Source organism: Rosa chinensis, chromosome 3, assembly GCF_002994745.2.
Source record: "Rosa chinensis cultivar Old Blush chromosome 3, RchiOBHm-V2, whole genome shotgun sequence".
NCBI lineage: Eukaryota > Viridiplantae > Streptophyta > Magnoliopsida > Rosales > Rosaceae > Rosa > Rosa chinensis.
Genome location: NC_037090.1, coordinates 28,053,994 through 28,073,380, shown reverse-complemented (window position 1 = coordinate 28,073,380; position 19,387 = coordinate 28,053,994). Strand labels below are relative to the sequence as shown.

At 36.1% G+C, this 19,387-nt stretch overlaps 3 protein-coding genes and 1 pseudogene across 7 annotated transcripts in view; 2 read left to right on the top strand and 2 right to left on the bottom strand.

Annotated features, from left to right (window-relative positions):
* Nucleotides 1–18,870, bottom strand: part of LOC112191779 — a 71,771-nt gene extending 52,901 nt beyond the window's left edge. Inside the window, exon 1 of the mRNA XM_024331190.2 lies at nucleotides 18,757–18,870. The gene's annotated coding sequence lies outside the window, so the exon portion shown is untranslated. The remainder of the gene's footprint in view (nucleotides 1–18,756) is intronic.
* Nucleotides 7,685–9,895, bottom strand: LOC112191777 (annotated as a pseudogene).
* Nucleotides 10,411–13,505, top strand: LOC112194385. The gene is made up of 4 exons (XM_024334634.1): nucleotides 10,411–11,864; nucleotides 12,287–12,598; nucleotides 12,691–12,793; nucleotides 12,879–13,505. The coding sequence occupies exons 1-4, from the start codon at nucleotides 10,411–10,413 to the stop codon at nucleotides 13,503–13,505; spliced, it is 2,496 nt and encodes an 831-aa protein (XP_024190402.1).
* On the top strand, nucleotides 13,990–17,818 carry LOC112194384. 5 transcript variants are annotated; one of them, XM_040516724.1, is made up of 9 exons: nucleotides 13,990–14,116; nucleotides 14,252–14,347; nucleotides 14,445–15,007; nucleotides 15,139–15,546; nucleotides 15,633–15,863; nucleotides 15,942–16,034; nucleotides 16,825–16,929; nucleotides 17,016–17,547; nucleotides 17,680–17,818. In XM_040516724.1, exons 4-8 carry the CDS (start codon nucleotides 15,139–15,141, stop codon nucleotides 17,541–17,543), a joined length of 1,365 nt encoding a protein of 454 aa, XP_040372658.1. In that variant the 5' UTR covers nucleotides 13,990–14,116; nucleotides 14,252–14,347; nucleotides 14,445–15,007; the 3' UTR covers nucleotides 17,544–17,547; nucleotides 17,680–17,818. The 5 variants fall into 5 exon arrangements, with proteins under 5 accessions (XP_040372658.1, XP_040372659.1, XP_040372657.1 ...); XM_040516725.1 differs by having other exon boundaries at nucleotides 14,445–15,060; XM_040516723.1 differs by having other exon boundaries at nucleotides 14,445–15,546.
* Nucleotides 18,871–19,387: the final 517 nt, after the last annotated feature.

The window sequence follows — 19,387 nt, the reverse complement described above, 5'->3', positions numbered from 1 at the left end:
GCGCATGGAGGAGACCATCTTTGAGCGCGCTACACTCCGCCACAAGAACAGTAATGGAGCCAATGTTCCTAGTTCCAGCCACCACAAGGGAGCCAGCATGGTTTCTAATGACGAAACCAGCTGCAGCCATCCTGTCATGCTTCACAGAACCATCAAAATTGAGTTTGAATTTGTTCTCTAAGGGGGGAAGCCACCTGATTAGTCCATAGTTGTTAACAGACCTCTTCATTTGGGAAGGATTGTGAGCTCTATAAGAATTCCCAGCTGCAGCTGCAGCATGCACCACCATGTTCGGGTTAGCAGATATGTTCCTGAAGATAAGATTATTTTTGGCTAGCCATATTTTCCAACAAAGCACAATAACATTCTCAATAAAGGTGAGATTTTTCAAAATGTTAAAAATCTGATGAAACCAATTAGAGATATTGTTAAAATTGCAAGGAAGATTAATTGGAATCAACAGTGAGTGTAGACAGATTCCAAACTCTTGCAGTAAAGGGGCAAGAGCAAAATAAATGGTTAATATCTTCCAAACCGAAATGATCACAGTTGGTATCAAAGCTGTTATTAAAACGAGCAATTCTTACTTTGGTTTTCAATCTAGCCCTCACAAGCAGCCAAGCAAAGATTTTTTTTCCTTGGGAGGGATATTTAATTTTCAAATAACATTCATAATCTTGGCATTCAAGTGAGGTTGAATATCACTACATTGCATCCAAGTAGCAAATTTTATAGAAAATTGTCCATTGGCTGCTAGCGCCAAACAAACTCATCCATAAAATCACTAAAAGGAATAGGAATACTAAGAATAGTACTAATAGCATTCTGATCTAAAACAAGTCCAAGTTTAGGAACATTCCAACAACCATTCTGAATATAGTCACACACTTTCTCATTCAAATCAACACGATATCTAACATTTGTATCAACAAGGTTAATAAGAGGAAAAGGAAAATCCCAATTAAATGTCCAAAACATAATATCGTGACCATCTCCAACAATCCATCTCATACCCTCTAAGATAAGATCTCTAGAATCCAAAATACTTTTCCAAGCCAACGAGTGATTGGCTTGATTTTTTAAAGTAAAGAACGAATGTTTCCTAAGATACTTTCTCCTGACAAGCTCAACCCACCAGTTGTTAGGGCTGGTGAGGACTTTCCATCCTAATTTAGCTAAAGCAGCCTTGTTGAAGAAGGCAGCAGGTCTAATTCCAAGACCTCCAGCAGATTTAGGAAGACAAACCTGACTCCAAGCAACTGGAGGAGAATGGACATCCTTCCCCCAGAAGAAATTTCTAGCTTCTTTATCTAAAGCATTAGTTACCTTAGTAGGGAATTTGAAATATGACATAACATGATTAGGAATTCCCGAAATATTAGATTTGATCAAGGTTAGTTTCCCAGCTCTAGACAAAGTAGAACTCTTCCAACCGCTAAGCTTGTTAGTTACTTTGAGTAACAATTCCTTAGCATTCACTGGATCTTTCCAAAAAATAATGTTATGGATACCCAAATATTTACCAATGGTAGATATGTGTTTGATCCCAAGGATATTGGAAATAACAACTTTTCTATTGGCCAAAACTTTATTAGAGAAATAGATCGAAGACTTATCTAAGTTGATCTTCTGTCCAGAGGCTTTGGCAAATCTGGTTAGAATAGTCTTTAAGTTATTTGCATCTGACGAAGTGGCCCTGCCAAGATTAAACAATCGTCAGCAAACATTAAATTAGAAATTCTTAATCCTCCTGCAAAGGAGAGGAGACCAATGTGACTTAATGAAGATATAAGGGGAGAGAGGGTCTCCCTGTCTCAAGCCCCTAGAAGGGGTAAAGTGTCCTTCTTGTTTCCCATTAATAATAAGAGAGAAAGAAACAGAAGAAATGCACTCAATAACAATCTCAATCCAACTAGAATGACAACCAAACAACATCTAATATAGTCCCAATTTAGATAGTCATAAGCTTTTTCAAGATCAAGCTTAACAGCCATTGCTCCATCATTCGCTTTGGTTTTGTTAAAATTGAGAACATCTCATGGGCCACTAATATATTATCTAGTATAGATCTTCCAGGAGCAAAAGCCCCCTGGTTTTTTGAAATACATTTATCTAAGATCTTCCTCAATCTAGTAACTATAATTTTTGAAATCACCTTGTAAGCCACATTGCAAAGGCTTATTGGTCTGTAACGAGATACTAGGTCAGGTTTTTCAACTTTAGGGATTAAGGCAATATTAGTATGATTCAGCAAGTTTAAAGAAGACTTGTTCAAAAATAAATCACAAACAAGAGAAGAGAGACTTCCCTTGACTACTTCCCTATGTTTCTGCTAGAATATGGCGTGAATGCCATTAGGTCCTGGGGCCTTCAGGGCACCAATAGAATTAACTGCATTCAGAATTTCATCTTGAGAAACTTCTTTTAATAATCTATTGTTATCTTCCTCTATAATAATTGGTTCTATAATATTGACAAAGTTAAAGATATCCTCTGCAGAAGCTTGGTTAATAACCTTGTATCTTTTCAGAAAATCCTGCACAAAGAGATCAACAATATCGTTATGGTTCTCAAGCCAAAATCCTGCATCATTCTTGATTTTACTAATCTTATTTGTATTCTTCTTTATAGTAGCTTTAGTTTGGAAAAATCTAGTATTCTTGTCACCAAGAGCTAGCCAGTTAGCTTTAGCTCGTTGAGCCCAAAAAAATCTCTTCTTTTCTTTGAATCTCTAATAAATCATTATTGAGTTTAAACACCTTCTCCTGAAGGAAATAAGAATGAGGAAAAAGCATGAGTTGATCCTGATAGAACTTAACATCATTATGCAATTGTTTAAGTTTCTTAGAAATGCAACCAAAAACATGTCTGTTCCATAGAGTAAGTTGGTGACCAAAGACACTAGTAATAGCAACAAAATTCTAGATCCGAATCAATTCTATTAGACCAAATTCTTTTAGTGATATCAATGAAGTCAGGAAGAGACAACCAAGCTGCTTCAAATTTAAACATCTTTTTTCTAATACTAATGCTAGACAAAGTGGTCAAAATAATTGGGCCATGATCAGAGCCCACCATCGGCAGATTCTCAAGTCTGTAATATGGAAATAAATTAAGCCAACAAGAGTTGGCAATAGCTCTATATAATCTTTCAAAGATTATAGTGTGATCTTTGTTACCAAGTGAAGGGGAGACCTTCAGCTTTCAAGGAAGTAACTTGAATATCATTCAAAAATATTCTAATAAAGTTCTGCATATATACGTTCCAAGGGGAATTCCCACCAATTTTCTCTTCAGAAGCAATGACATTGTTAAAATCTCCAATCAAAAGTCTTGGGAAATTACTATGCGCATGAATGTTCTTAAGATCATTCCACAGATTATTCTGTAAAGGTTTATGAGGATAGGCGTAAATAAAGGTAGTGATCCAAGTTTCATCATTAGCAACATCAGTAATTTGACAATGAATAAATCTAGCATGTGAAGTAATCACTTCTAAATTCACAGTAGAGGAATTCCATAAAATGAGGATACCACCATATTGGCCATTAGATAACACAAAGCTAGAGTGATCAAAGTAGCAAGCAAAATGAGAAGCAATTTTCTTAGCTTGATTTTCATCTGAGATCCTAGTGTCCAGGATACACAAAATGTCTAGACTGAAACTAGTGATATAAACTGAGTTTGAGCAAGAAAACCCGGCCAAGAACTTCCCTGGCTATTCCAACTACATATCCTCATTGATACAATTCACAAAACAAATGGGTCCTTCAGGTTATCCTCAGTAGTAGTAACAATAACAATCGAATGTTTGAATATAATAACACGTAAACAATGTGGCACATAGCTGAGGAGGCACATGGTAAAGAAATTGGATTTCAGGAGATTCACCCAATCAAAAAGTACTAAGAATCCAACCACAGTTGTCGCAAAAAATTGTCGTCTGGTGATATCAACCACAACTAGATTGCAGGAATTTGACTTGGATAACACTATGGTGAAATATGTAAAAGCCCCAAATTCGCTCGATACCGAAGTGGAGCCAAACTCCTCTTCCCCACCAAACACGAAAGGAGCATGAAATTCAATATTTGCAAACGAAATATTAGAATGTCAACGTCGAATTTGATGGAATCCAGGGCATGCCATGGATCTCTCCATTTAATGACGAAGGCCACCCAGAATACCCAAAGAAAAAACTCTAGCAGAGTAAATTTTTTCGCCATTGACTTTGGTCAACTTATAAGTAATATTTTATTAACAGCTAAGTTGGTTTTTGTCATCATATTCCAGGATGTATATTTGGAGTGGGCTGAATTTAAGGCGTTCTAATAAGATTTTTTTTTTACTATCAATAATGCTTCTAAGAATTTTGAGACTAAATTCTAAAGGAATACTATTAGAAATTGATGTAACTAAAGAAAACGAGATAGTAGAAAAATTAGCAAACTACAAATACCCCCTAGATAAAATTCCAAAACACAAAAAACTCCACAACATTTGGCTTTAAACACTTAAGGACAAAATTTTACACTAAAGGACATTTTACTTATGTGGTAATTTTGCTTCCTCTTTAACCCTTTTCTTTGTCTTTAGTAAAATTAAAAATAGATGGAGCGTAGTGGGCCCATAATCTTGAATTTGTTTATCTAACATACTGCAGGTATAAACCTATCTTCCATACTCGAAGGTAAACAATTAATTTTCACTATTCATAATTTCAATCCTTTCTAGATTAGATTTGCTTGCTATCTGTAGCAGAACTAGTAACGAATTAGCAGAAGAAAAAGAAAAGTTTAAAAATTTTAGATCAAGACTTAGAAGGGATACTCCAGGTTACTGGGATATTATCTTCACAGTCCAAGAAAGAATTTATAAAATAGAAAAGGATATTGAAAATATCCAATATACTCTTAAAGAGGAACAAAAACCTCTTGATTATTTGAGCATTAGTTAGATTCGCAATTTACTGGTATTCGAGCTTGCTGAAAAAGGTCAAAAACGGAATCCCTAATGGGACAATGTCTGAATTAATATTAGAGAAGTTGAATTCTCTATTAAAATTTTTTGATGAGAAGCATCAGAATCTGATAAAAGAATTATCTAGATGTCAAGATCATCTAGCAAAAGTACCAGATATAATCTCCCAATTGGAAAAATTGGAATACAAACTATATTATATCAAAGAATTTCCAAAAAGGGAACAAGAACAACTAACAAGTGTTGGCATGAAAATCAGTGAACAGCAAGAAATGCTGGATTCTATGAAAAATTTACTGACGGATAAGAAAAAGCCTCCAGTCAAATCCAAGAAATCTAATGGATTTAAACCATTAGAGAAACCTGAGAAGAATCCTACCCCAAACATGATTTTTCTAGAACCCTCTACTAGTCTGACTAGTATCAAATATGAAAAACCAAAACACTTGATAGCAAGAGATGTCAAAATGATGAGCATCTTTGGGAAAAAGAAAGGAGTACAACTCCTAAAGGCAGAAGAATTGGAATACAATGAAATAGAACAGGAGGTAAAAAGCTTCGCAATTCCAAAATTAGATTTTAAACAAATCTATAAAAGAGGAAAGTTTGAATTAATGGATAGCCATCATTTCAAATTATTAGAATTCACAAACCCTTTCCACAATAGGAGAAATAGATCTCTTAATGATCACCCCTCAAGAAGTTGCCAGAGCCAAGGAAAAAAATTATCAATTTATGCATATTAGAGCAGTCCAAGTAGGCATAAAACTTGTTGTCCGAGAAGGCATAAACTGTTCAGTTCTATGTGTCTTACAAGACAATAGACTAACATATTTTCAACCTAGCCTGTTGGGAACACTTGAAGCATCTTTATGCAATCAAGTGGCATATTTCAACTGCTTTCTAAATTTCTCAACCATCTTGAAAGATGCTGCTCACTATTTAAGATTGAGAGTCAAGACATATGGCATTACAAATTTACAATGAAAGAAAATATGCAAGAACTTGCAATAGTACACAAAATATACTATAAACAGATGAGCACCACAATAGAACCTAAGACAAGGATATCATATATTCCAGGTCTTACTACTGGATTCCTCACCAGCAAAAAAAACCATTCACAACAAATTCATAAAGTTTCTTGGAATGAAGTAACCTTTCCTAGTGAATGCAAATTATCTGGTCTAAAGAAATATTCAGAAAGTGCGAAAGCTGCAATTTATGAAAGCAGAAAGACTGGAGATATCAGTCTAAAATTTGATGATCATAGAAAAAGTGATGTAGGTCCTGAAAATATCAGGATAAACAGAAATTTTAGAAGATGCAGCAGTACTAGAGAAGCAAGTACTAGTGGCACTAAATTTGTTGTAGAAGAACCAACATATCCTATCACCGAAGAAGAATTAGAAGCTGATCAGAATAGACCAGTAAACATGCTTAGAGCAAAAAAGCTCTATGAACTCTATGATGAAGCAGAATCTTGCAAAAATCAAATATTCCAGGTCTTACTACTGGATTCCTCACCAGCCAAAAAAACCATTCACAACAAATTCATAAAGTTACTTGGAATGAAGTAACCTTTCCTAGTGAATGCAAATTATCTGGTCTAAAGAAACAGCCAGAAAGTGCGAAAGCTGCAATTTATGAAAGCGGAAAGAGTGGAGATATCAGTCTAAAATTTGATGATCACAGAAAAAGTGATGTAGGTCTTGAAAATATCAGGATAAACAGAAATTTTAGAAGATGCAGCAGTACTAGAGAAGCAAGTACTAGTGGCACTAAATTTGTTGTAGAAGAACCAACAGATCCTATCACCGAAGAAGAATTAGAAACTGATCTAAATAGACCAGTAAACATGCTTAGAGCAAAAAAGCTTTATGAACTCTATGATGAAGCAGAATCTTCCAAAGATACAGTTCGATTAGAACAACTAATCGAAGACATAAAAAATTGTTATCCTCAGTGTTTATTCAGGCGGGGTTCTTCAGATCATCCATCCACTTGCTTCTGCAGAAGAAGTGGCAGTAATCAATTTGAGTTGAAAGGTGGTTGGTTAATGCACTGAGAGTCCTTCCTCCCATAGGGAAGGACTGCTCTGAGTTTCTCCTGTTACATATTAGGTCCCCTGTTGTATCATTGTAATTCCTGGTTTCAAAATCTCAATGCCAACCACGATTTGCAGTGTGTTTAAATCAAGTTCAAACGTTTATGAAATAAAAAACCTAGTCTGGCCTGAGTTCAGTTCAAACTTTTATGAAAAGAAAAAACTAGTATGGCCTGAGTTCAAATCATTTAGATCATCATGTGACGAGAGTCCAAACAGAGGACTGTTTTTTTTTTTTTGAAAATTTTGTCTTCAAAACTGGAAAGGCATGTTCTGTTTGAAGAAGAAGATTGCAATTAGTTGGATTTAATACAATTTTGTGTTCATGGGCTCCAAGATCCATGCCTTAGAGGCAACCGACTCAAGAAACAATGTAAGGTTTAGATTTCTTATGGTTTAAAGTTGAATCACTAAACATCTGGTTTCAACAAGGAAGCACAGTTTTTCACCCCTTCTCATAGTTCCTCATCAAGTCTAAGTGCCAAAATTTGGTAGAAAAGTAATGCTACAAATAGCAAAGCCTAAGATACAATCATGCATGTCATCTACCACATCAGTTAGTGGCAAAATTTCTGGTGACTAACTATGATTTGATGGTGAAACAAATAAAAAAGATCATTTATTCGTGATTCAGGATTTGTTTAAGTGACACTATGATTTAGAGGATTCAAAATTCACAGCAACCAAACCACACTAAAAAAGTGTCATCACATTACATTACAGAGATAAAGTAAGTGAAGATGTTGAAGATTCATTCATCGGTGCCCGACTTCACAATGAAATTCTGACGACTGATGGGATTCATGACCACAGGTGGACCGGCAGTGCGAGGCCATGCCTGGAACTTCTTGTCAGTTGCTTCCCACCATTCTTTGTTTGCAACAGTTGATGGAGTAGTTCCTAAATCCACAACACAACCACATCACGTTTAGACTACTATTTGCAGCGATTACATATCTATCTCCTGCAACAATAATGCTCACCAAATCTCTTTACAAGATTTTTTTATAACCACCAAATCTCTTTACAACTTTTATCACTGAATGAATGATATGTCATATACTATCTACTGCATGTCTAAGTAGTATCTTCCTTTTTTTCTTTTTCTTTTCAATACAAGAAAAGAAATTACAAGGAGGAACCTCTTACACAACCAAAACCTAAGCAGTCAAAAGAAATTAAAGAATTGAGCCAGATTTACACAACCTCAGTAGTATCTTGTTAGAAATAAGTATATGCAGGCCCGCTCACCTGCAGGACGAAAATAAAGGGACAAAACGGGACAAAACCATCCCAGCCGTTGGATCTTAATTCAGTTGATCAAACGGACAAAACGGCAAACCATTAAAACAAATTTTTTTTAACCTATTATCCAATCCCGTTTAGTCTCATGGTCAGTTACTTGGTCAGTGACATGGTCAGTTACATGGTCAGTTACATGACCAGTTACTTGGTCAGTGACATGGGCAGTTACTTGGTCAGTGACATGGTCAGTTACATAGTCAGTTACGTGACCAGTTACTTGGTCAGTGACATGGGCAGTTACTTGGTCAGTGACATGGTCAGTGACATGGGCAGTTACTTGGTCAGTGACATGGTCAGTTACGTGACTAGTTACATGGCCAGTTACAGTTACTTGGTCAGTGACATGGTCAGTTACTTGGTCAGTAACATGTAACAGACATCCCAATTCACAATCACAAGTTATAATCATAATGCAAAAGAATATACACAAGTTCTGGGCAGTGGATGAATGAAAAAACATTCATTGAATGACAACCCAACTGATGCATATTACAATCCATTACATATAAAAAAACTTGTGATTATGCTGAAACAAAACAGAAGAAAGATCAACTTCATCCTTTACATGCTAAGTGGTGCTTCATTTGATTGCTCAGTGGGGTTGATTTGTATGCTTGACCTGCTCATATACAATATCAATGATACATTAATAAGCATGAAATAGATCACATCAAGAAATAAAAGCAAGTGTTAGTAGTAAATAAAGTTATTACCCATTAGCATTGTGCTTCTCACATGTTTTTATGTTGTGCCCAGTTTTACCACATTTTCCACAGTTTCTCTGCCTATTCATTGCAATTTCTTTGGATGACTTCAACCTCTTCCCACTTCCTTTTGCCTTTGATTGAGATGGTTCTTCAATGAGTATTTCCTGAGGTATTCTTTTTTTTTTGTGGATGGAAGTTCCTCAACACCCAGATTTGAGAGAAGTTCTTTAATACCAAGGCGAAGGGAATGGAGTCCGTCTGTGAAATATTTTGTTGTTTCTTGTGAAAGAGACGCCTCATCAATTACACCTTGTGAAAGTTGAGAGAGAGTAAAATCTAAGAAAAATACCTTCAAGATAGGCCAATCTTATGATGATGAGGATGAGGATGAATCAAGAATGGTATATGGGAGGCGAGGGAGGAGGAAGAACTCAAGACTGAACGTGGAGACAAGGGAGGAGGAAGAACCCAAAACTGAACGTAGAGTCTTGGTTGAGACTAAACGGGATTGGATAATAGGTTAAAAAAAAATTTGTTTTAATGGTTTGCCGTTTTGTCCGTTTGATCAACTGAATTAAGATCCAACAGCTGGGATGGTTTTGTCCCGTTTTGTCCCTTTATTTTCGTCCCGTAGGTGAGCGGGCCTGTAAGTATATGGATCAAGATTCTTCAAAAATGAAAACCAACAAACTTGCCTCCAAATATCTTCTTGTCAGCAACAAAATGGTCAAATGCCCATATATGCCACTGCAAATGATCCCAACACAGCAGGAAAGATGTATTTTGCGTGGCCCATCTTCAAACTGCAACCCATAAACACAACCCAGTTAGTTCTGTGGTCTATAAAGATCAATGACACTCGATACAGAACCTACCAATTAATTAACAAGGACTGCATTCAAAATTTCAAACAAAACCCTCTACTTCCACTACTATGTTTTCCTCCAACTTAAGATTGCAATCCTTTCCCTTCCTCACAAGTCACTATCACATAATTAAAATGCATTTCACAAACCAAAAAACAAAACATGGGTTCGCTAACTGAGAACTGCTTCCCATGATGAACAAAGGATATGACAAAAGAAAATGGTTTATTTTCATCAGATCAGCCATAAATTGTTCACAACTTACAAATGAGCAAAGCAATTGACTACGGATTACAACTTCTCATCTCTGTACTATATTTGATACCTACATGAAAAGCAACCACGTGGTACATGTCGGTACAAAGAGAACACCTCCCCTACAAAGAAGGTACCAGCCAAGGTTTTGCGTTACTTTCCATTAGGGCCAAGGCTTCAAAGGTTGTACATGTCTCGCCACACCTCTGAATTTATGGTTTGGCATTCTGAAAAGAGACCACGAGATGGGGTTCTACGTCATCCAGCCGATTCTCTTGCTTGGGAAGAATTAGACAAAATTGACAATAATTTTGGCTCTGATGGTCGAAATGTTCGTTTGGGTCTAGCCAGTGACGGATTCAATCCTTTCGGTATGATGAGCTTGTCCCACAGTACTTGGCCTGTTATCGTTACTGTTTACAATCTCCCTCCTTGGTTATGCATGAAAAAGTCATACATGATGTTATCGTTGCTCATTCCAGGCCCTAAAAGTCCAGGGAATGACATAGATGTGTACCTGCAACCTTTGATAGATGAATTGAAAATTCTATGGATAGAAGGGGTTCCTACGTATGATGCGTTCAAAAAAGAGGTTTTTCAGATGAGAGCTGCATTATTGTGGACTATAAATGACTTCCCAGCATATGCCATGTTGTCTGGATATAGCACAAAAGGATCTAAAGCTTGCCCAACTTGTGGTGAAGAGACTGATTCTTTTAGGTTGCATCACGGTAAGAAAGAAATCTACATGGGACATCGAAAGTGGCTGCCAGATAACCATATTTTTCGCACATGGTATAATAACTTCAATGGATCAACTGAGCATCGTAAACCCCCTAAACCAATGACAGGTTTAGATTGTTTGAGGGCGTTAAGTGCATTGGAGTTCCAGTTTGGAAAGGGAAAGGAAACAAGCTCTAGTCGTAAAAGGAAACGAGTTCAAAATAATGATAACACAAAATACACAGGACCGTGGAGGAAGCAAAGTATTTTTTTTCAACTACCTTATTGGAAGGACTTATTATTGCGTCACAATATCGATGTCATGCATGTTGAGAAGAATGTTACAGAGAGTGTCATTGGGACTTTGCTTGGAATTGATGGAAAAAATAAAGATAGCTTAAAGGCACGCCTTGACATGGTCTTAATGGGTGTTAAGCATTCGCTCCATCCTGAGGCACGTGGTGACCGAACATGGCTACCCCCGGCGAAATACACTTTATCCAAAGACGAGAAGACACTAATGTGCAAAATACTTGAGTCGGTTAGGGTGTCTGATGGATTTTCATCAAACATTCGTAGATGTGTACGAGTTGATGAAAGAAAATTGGTTGGTCTTAAAAGTCATGATTGTCACATAATTATGCAGTATCTACTTCCAGTGGCCATCCGTCGTTCACTAAAACCAGACATAACCAAGGTATTATTGGAACTCAGTGCTTTTTTCAAACAATTATGTACCAAAGTTGGCACCGTAGACCATTTTCGTGCTTTGTCAAATCGGATTGCTGAAACACTTTGCAAATTAGAGATGATAATGCCACCATCTTTTTTTGACGTCATGGTACACCTTCTAATACACTTAGCAGACGAGGCAGCAATTGCAGGACCTGTGCAATTTCGATGGATGTACCCAATCGAAAGGTATGTCAAATAAATTTTTTGACGTCAAATAGCTTTTTTTTTTTGGAAACATTTATACGTTTTAATTTCTGATTTATATATGAAAAAAGAAATTTAGTTGTCGACGTATGTTATAGTTATATAGATATATTGACAACATGATATATATGTGTATCGACTCTAGCATTTAATTACATAAACAATTTGACTGTTAACAGGCCATTCAATTTACTTTATAGTTACTTTACTAACGCTTGTGAATATATATATATATATATATATTTATTTATATTTATATAGCTACCCTATATATATCATATATTTTTTTTTTATGATTGAGCTACAATTAATTTCATCATAAGGAGTGAATCTATGAATGATATCATAGCTAACAATTAACCTTTTTTTTTCTTTTTTCTTTTTCCTATTTTCTTTTGAGCCAGATACTTATATGACTTAAAAAAGTATGTACGCAATAGGAGTCGGCCTGAGGCAAGCATCGCAGAGGGTTATATAATTGAAGAATGCCTATCATTTTGCACAATGTATCTGTCAGATGGAGTTGAGTCAAAAAGAACAAGAATTGGTCGTAATGCTGATGACCCTGGGATTGTTCCTCGTGAAGGATTACCATTATTTGTCGGGATGGGACGATCTATAGAACCAGGACACGAGTTTACACTAACTGACCTTGAGTGGGAACGCGCACATACACATGTGTTGATAAATTGCCCAGAGATTAAGCAACATCTAGAGTAAGTTATTTAATAATAATTGTTCATTATTGTGCTACCATTGATTAAACATAATTCATGTATCACTAACCAATCATTGTTGACATTGTTAGCAACCATGTGGCAAACACACAGCGGACTAAGAATAGACGCACAACTTTGATGGAGGCTGAAAGACAAGCAAATAATACATTTTCGATATATTTTCAGGAATTGGTAAGATTTTTTTCTATATAAAGCATATCTTTTTATAACACTTGTGTCATATATACAAATGAAGCATCATATTTTAATAATACAGATTGAGAGAAGAGTACAACGAAAAGAATTTGTCGACCCAGACATTCGAGCCTTGGCTATAGGACCAGATAAAAAGGCAAGGCGATTCAACAAGTACATCATGAATGGGTTTCGCTTTTTTGTTAAATCTATTGATGCTCAATCAAATACTCAAAACTGCGGTGTGTTTGTTAAAGCTGGGGTGAGTAGCTATGCTACTGCGGGAGATCGTAGACCAAGAGATGGTGTAAAAGACTACTATGGTGTACTAACAGACATCATTGAGCTAGATTATCACCATGGTCGGAAAGTCTTATTATTCGATTGTGATTGGGCAGATAATAGAGTTCGCAATAGAGCCGTCAAAATGGATGAGTATGGCTTCATTTTGGTAAATTTTGATCATCTACTTCCTAAACCGGACACTCTCATTCTTGCATCACAATCAGTGCAATTTTTCTATGTTCAAGACCCAACTGAACCGAATTGGCACACAGTGATCCGAACCCGACCCAGAGATTTATTTGATATGGGCACAGACATAGAACCGGAGCCTTATGATGCCCAAAATTTGATTGTAGGGATTAACGATGACGGAATAGCAAGAACAGACATGGACGGTGTTCTAGTGAATGATGTCATAGAATGAAATTGAAGTAGATGTTTTTTTTTTTAACAAATTTTTTTTTTTTTGGTAATTATTTTGTTGCAACTTTGGTACTGTTTAAAGGGTGTTATCTAGCAACCTTCGTAATTGGTAACCTCTTTTTAAATAATTGACTGATTAGAGGTACAGGTCTTTACCATTTTGGTCATTGAGTTATGTATATAAGGTTCTGTTGATTATTAAGCAGGCAGAAATGGTTCATGATCAGCTTTAGACTTTTAAAGCTTTTGAATTGTTCGTGTGCAATGATTTCATTGGCTATTTAATATGCATTATTTGATCTACGTGATTATGGTGGCCCTGTTCTTGTATTCCAAAGCATATAAAAGAAAAAAAAATAAAAGAAGCTCAGGCCTGCTATTTACGTAATTACCCCCTAGCCTCTACCTGCTGCCATGTGGTTTTGATGGAGCTCTACGTGTTTGCTCCACACAGAGACAGTAAGGGTGCTGGAGGGAGAGAGACGGTAAAATCGCTTCTATTTGAGATCGGTCGGAGAGAGAGAGTGTATAGCTTCCTTGGACATGATGAGCAGGTCTGGAGCTTTTGTGAGTTAAAGAGGAAGAACGCAGTACTACAACGAATTGATTGAGGTACGAAGCTCTGTTTTTGTTTGCATTTTACAACTGGGTATATGGTGCATGATATTCATCGTGTTTCTCATACCCCTACCTGGGTTTTGTTAAAGGTTGGGGATTTACAGATTTGTAATATTGTATCGGTATCAGGTCCTATTATTTGTTATGATCTGGTTTGGATTCAATTTGATTATGATCTGCATTGTTATGGATTTTGAGGCAATGGAAGAGTATTGGGGAATGAAGGTATTACATTCTCAATTTGTTTAATTATTTGTTTATAGATTGTTCTTCATCATTAAATTTGATCCTCTGCCCTCATCTGAAATTGTCCCTTTTCTAGTTGGCATTCTAGAGTCAGATTCGAGCAATGTCGAAACCAAACAGTGATGTTTGGGTGCACTTCACAACCTATCCACCATGTTGGACAATGCAAGAAATCTCTGAGAACGCTCTTGCAACATTGGGGAACTTGGTTGTAACCTTAATGGGGAAGAAGGCTATGGAAGAATCTTTTGTGCCTTTTCAAGTAGAGCGGAAAAAAAGAACCTGATGAGGTAGAAACTATATTCCTTTTATTTTATTCAGAAATCAACTAAATTGAATTATATAAAGAGGCTGTTTAGAGTTTGCAGTCAATTAGAAAACCACCACAACTTCACGTTTTCAATTGGGGGACCTTCACGGGTGCAGAGAGTGGGACAAAATAGAGTGAGAGCGGGAGCAAAATGCCTGAAATCAAAAGGGAAACAATGGAAAAGAGAAATTGAGAGGGACAAAAGATTGTGTTGCCGCCAATTGTGTATTAAAATCCCTTCGAACTTTCAAATGGATAAGACGTGGTTCTGCTATGATACGCATATAAAACAACCACGTCTGTAGAAGTGGAGGTCAATTCCCTATCAGGTTTAACAATCAATTCTCCATCTCTCTCATCTCTCTGGTCTCAGTTGGAGGAGGTTTGCTTATCTCTGTTAATTACTATTCGTTTGGAGAATGGGTATGATTGTTTTTATTGATTTTTGTGGTTTTGACAGATGAGTCACCTATATGAGGATGAAGAGGATTACGAAGAAAATGGATATGACGATAGTGAGACACAAGATGTTGGTGGTGACTTTAATATTCAACAAGACGACGACAACGAGACACAAGATGTTGGTGGCATGTTTCATCAGCAAGATGACGTCAATGTTTCATCAGAGGCGCCTGGGGGAATAAAGAAGCACCGTGGTCCAAACCAGAAGAATTGGGCAATGGAGGGTCGGGAAAAGCTCTTGTGGAATCGTTTTGGACTTCCTAAGGGTCCACGATTGAAGGTGGCAAGATTCTCAAGATTCTTGGGTATTTTGGCAAAAGACTTTACACTTTTTCCAATTAGTACACCTGACTACCGGCATTTCAATGCTAGTGACAATCTTGAAAGGGCTTGGAATCGTGTTAAGGTATATGTTGAATGTTTCAATCCTTTGTTAACATTGTCTTATATGTGACTTTCCATTATATTGATGCGTGTAAACAATCTGTGCAGGAAACTATTGATTGGTCTAATCCTTGGGTTGCAAGTTTGGAAGGTAAAATCAAGAAAAGGGTGAAGAGCAAGTTAAATGAACGGTGGAAGCAATGGAAGTCTGAGTTGCGCAAAAAATGGTATAAACCATTCATGAACACACCACGTAGGTTTCAAAAGCCTAATGATGATCGTGTAAATGAGCGTCAATGGAAAATTTTTGTTGCAAACATGGACAAGAAGAAGCATCAGGTACAAAGCAATTATTTCATCTTCTTCATGTAGGCTAGATTTAATATTACTTACTGGTGTTCATATGTTGGAACACAGAGAATAGCAAGCATCAACAAAAGAAATCGGTCTCAAAAGAAGATGAACCAATCAACAGGGACTCGAACATATGCAAATGTCGCTCATGAATATGTAAGTGAAACTTCAGTGCATACCTTAAATGTTATGTTAGAACAACTTTAAGTCTATTCAACACTGGACAGAGCTATATCAAAGACTATATATGGACAGTAATAATTTCTTTTTCTTTGTTTCTGTTGGTAAAATCTTTAGTTTAAGTGATTTTTTGCTAGAGCATGTCCTAATTGATTATATCTGAAAGGATATTATCAGGTAGCCTGAAAGGATCTGCATTGATTATATCTGTGAAGTTATGAACTTCATAATTGAAATATTCTAATGGTCAGATCGCTGCCACATCAGCTTGTTTCATGTTTTGGGTTTTTCCTTCTCAAACCAATGTCAAACTCCGTTATCTACCAAATTGGAGGGGAAAAAAAACCATAGGATTAGTTAGAGGATTATGATTTTATGAAATTCACATAGTTATTGCAGAGGAGCTCAATCCAACCTGCAAATGGCTAAAAGAGTACTGATCACCCAAATAAGACTCGAAGAAAACATTGATACACCGTGTGAAGCTTTAAAGCTTGACTTGCAGGCTCTAGGGATTGCGCCACTGATTCAAAACTTTAACTTAAATCTTGTCACTGAAATCAAAATCAATACTTACTGCACTTTTGAGATATCTAGCTTTACTCTTTTGGGATTAATCTAAGTAGTAATTTTAAAACTTCTATGACACAAGATACAATAACATTTGTTTTCAACTCTTTGTATCTTTGTTTCTTCTCTCTCTTACCTGCCCACCTTCTTGTATATCTAGTCCATATTTTGAATATATATACAATCTATTGCACAGGAAATTTCCCATGGTAAAGAGCCAGATAGGTGGGAGCTATTTAAATTAACTCATCAAAGGAAAGGGTCCCAAGAACCAATCGATGCGGCATCTGCAAAGGCAATTGTAAGCTAATTTATCTTTAGTTTTATTATACTTGTAGATATTTCGTGTCTCATTTCCTTATGGTCTATCCATTACATTTGTTGTAGGCGGATTTTGAAGAGGCTGAACAAAAGAGGCTAAGCCTGAATGTTGACATCACTGCTCCAGAAATCCGTGAAGAAATGTATGCTGAAGTTCTTGGTAAGGAGAAGGGGAACAGAGTGAGAGGTGTTGGAGCAGGGGTTACTTGGGATGAAGTCCCTGGAATCCATGTTGAAGAGCGAGGAGTATCAAGAGAAGTGAAACTGTTGCGAGAGCAATTGGAAGAGCAAGCGAAAAAGGCACAAGAGAGAGAAGCACACATGATGGAGGAACTACAAAGCAAAATGGCTGACCAAACAAAACGGATGGAACAATTGCTTGAAGTAAGATGCGTAGAGATGGCACTCCAAAAAATGGGAGAGATGTTTAAACAATGCGGAATATCAGTGGATACACAAGAAGATGTCATGCAAACAATGTCTCAGTTTGCTCGTGACACGTCTCAAAGGCCGTCGACTGTTGTTTTTTCACCAGATGATGATGTTTACCGTCCTACAATGCCATTTGATTGCCCCAATATGCAAATTGATTAATCAAGTAAGTATATATTTATCTTTGCATTTTGACTATATTTATTGGATCTGGAACTTTTTTACAGTTCATATTATGATTTTGTACATATGCTATCTCTGAGTAGTAACTCGTCTTTAACTTGGTCCATATGTTTAGGAATCATGCCCCTATCAGCCATTATGCAACAAGAACGGGAGCTAATCTTGTGGAGATGGTGGTCATTGCTTCAAGACTATTAGGATTTCAATTCAATGTCATGTTAGGATTTCAATTCGGTACTAGATTAGGATTTCAGTTCATATTTATTCAAACATTTAAATATTCATATTTAAAATAACAAAACTATTTATGTACTTCTGGTAAAATTTAAATGTTAGTGGATTTGATTTTAAATATGAATATTTCATTGAGGTTCTTCTTTGCAGCGGTGTTATAATGGTTGTAATCATGAAACAATTGATAATGAGATGTTAGATTATTACTAATTTGAATTTTCATAATAACGGATTTTTTAAAAAAAAAAAATTTGTTCTGAATATTAATGGTAGGTTTCAATAATTTTTTTTTTTAATATAAAAATTCAAATGATACCTTTATCATAGGGTATCCAACGCATGATGGATACTGAAGAAGATTCTTTGATTTTTTGCTTAATTAACATCAGATAAAAATTTATAATATTAAATGAAATATTAAGGTATTTTGTATCGTATACGTATAAAATCAGTATTTTTATATTTTGATTAATATATAAATATAAATTAAAAGAAAATAAAGAGAGAGAAAGAAAAACATTAATATAACATTTAAAATAAAATAAAAAATAGAGACACCAAAGTCAAAAGCGTGGCTTTTGCTTACTAGAGCCTGCAATAGAGGATACCATTTTTCATTCCGTGGCTGCACCGTACCTAATGACTTTTTGATACGGTTATCCATATTCTCTAGAGCAAAAGATACAGAAAAATTAAAGTGCTCTATAAGGCATATGCTAGTAGTGCACAACCCTTTGCTTTTACTCAACTTTCATCTTCCCAAATCATATTTCTGTTTTCGTACTAAATCACTACTTCACTAGTGTGGAACATAAGCAAAGAAGAGGCATATCAACAAAAAGCCCAACTGAAACAATTAGTAAACAAATGAAGTTTCCTTTCCCTAAATTTCTCAGATTTCTGTTTCCTTTCGGAAAATGATCTGAAATAGTAGAAACAGAAATGCCAGGTAGCTTACCAATGGAGCTCTCTGGAAGTCTTGATTCTTCTCCTCCTTGGCAAACAGACAATGAGAGAGAAGCTTTGAAAAGCAGAAAAGGTGTCCGCACAAGTAAAACGTGGCGCCTTTCTGTTTTTTCCTTCTTTTGTACATTTCTATATATTTCTTTTGGGTTTAACAAAAAAAATTTCACAAGACCCAAAAAAAAAAAAAAAAAAATTTAAATAAATAAATTTCTTTTGGTCGAAATACTTAACTTTTTTTTTTTCGATGACAAAAGAAAGAAACAACTAAAACACAAACCCTCTATTTACTCTGCCTCCCAGCTGATCCAACTAGAACGCTGGGAACACAGATAAGGGCAAACAAAAAAACCAAACAACATTGTTCTGAGCTGTATGAGCTAATTACGCTAGATGATTGACAACAAAATTAGCTTCCCGATATATATGCCTGAAAATGATGGACATAAATTGTCGAGCCAGAGTGTTGATGTCCTGCACGAGGATCCAAATTCTCCAAGGAACCTCACATTTACCCGTGAGGGAGTCGATCAGTAATTTGGAGTCGCCTTCAACTACTACATCTTGGTACATATGTATTCGTGCTGTATGTAATCCATCTCTTAACGCTGTTGCTTCAGCCACGA

Coding starts and splice junctions, on each gene's coding strand:
- LOC112194385 (XM_024334634.1), top strand. CDS start 10,411: ATGTCTCGCCACACCTCTGAATTTATGGTTTGGCATTCTGAAAAGAGA. Junction 11,865..12,286: donor TGGATGTACCCAATCGAAAG/GTATGTCAAATA, acceptor CTTTTGAGCCAG/ATACTTATATGACTTAAAAA. Junction 12,794..12,878: donor CGATATATTTTCAGGAATTG/GTAAGATTTTTT, acceptor TTAATAATACAG/ATTGAGAGAAGAGTACAACG.
- LOC112194384 (XM_040516724.1), top strand. CDS start 15,139: ATGAGTCACCTATATGAGGATGAAGAGGATTACGAAGAAAATGGATAT. Junction 15,864..15,941: donor TGGACAAGAAGAAGCATCAG/GTACAAAGCAAT, acceptor GTTGGAACACAG/AGAATAGCAAGCATCAACAA. Junction 16,035..16,824: donor CAAATGTCGCTCATGAATAT/GTAAGTGAAACT, acceptor TCTATTGCACAG/GAAATTTCCCATGGTAAAGA.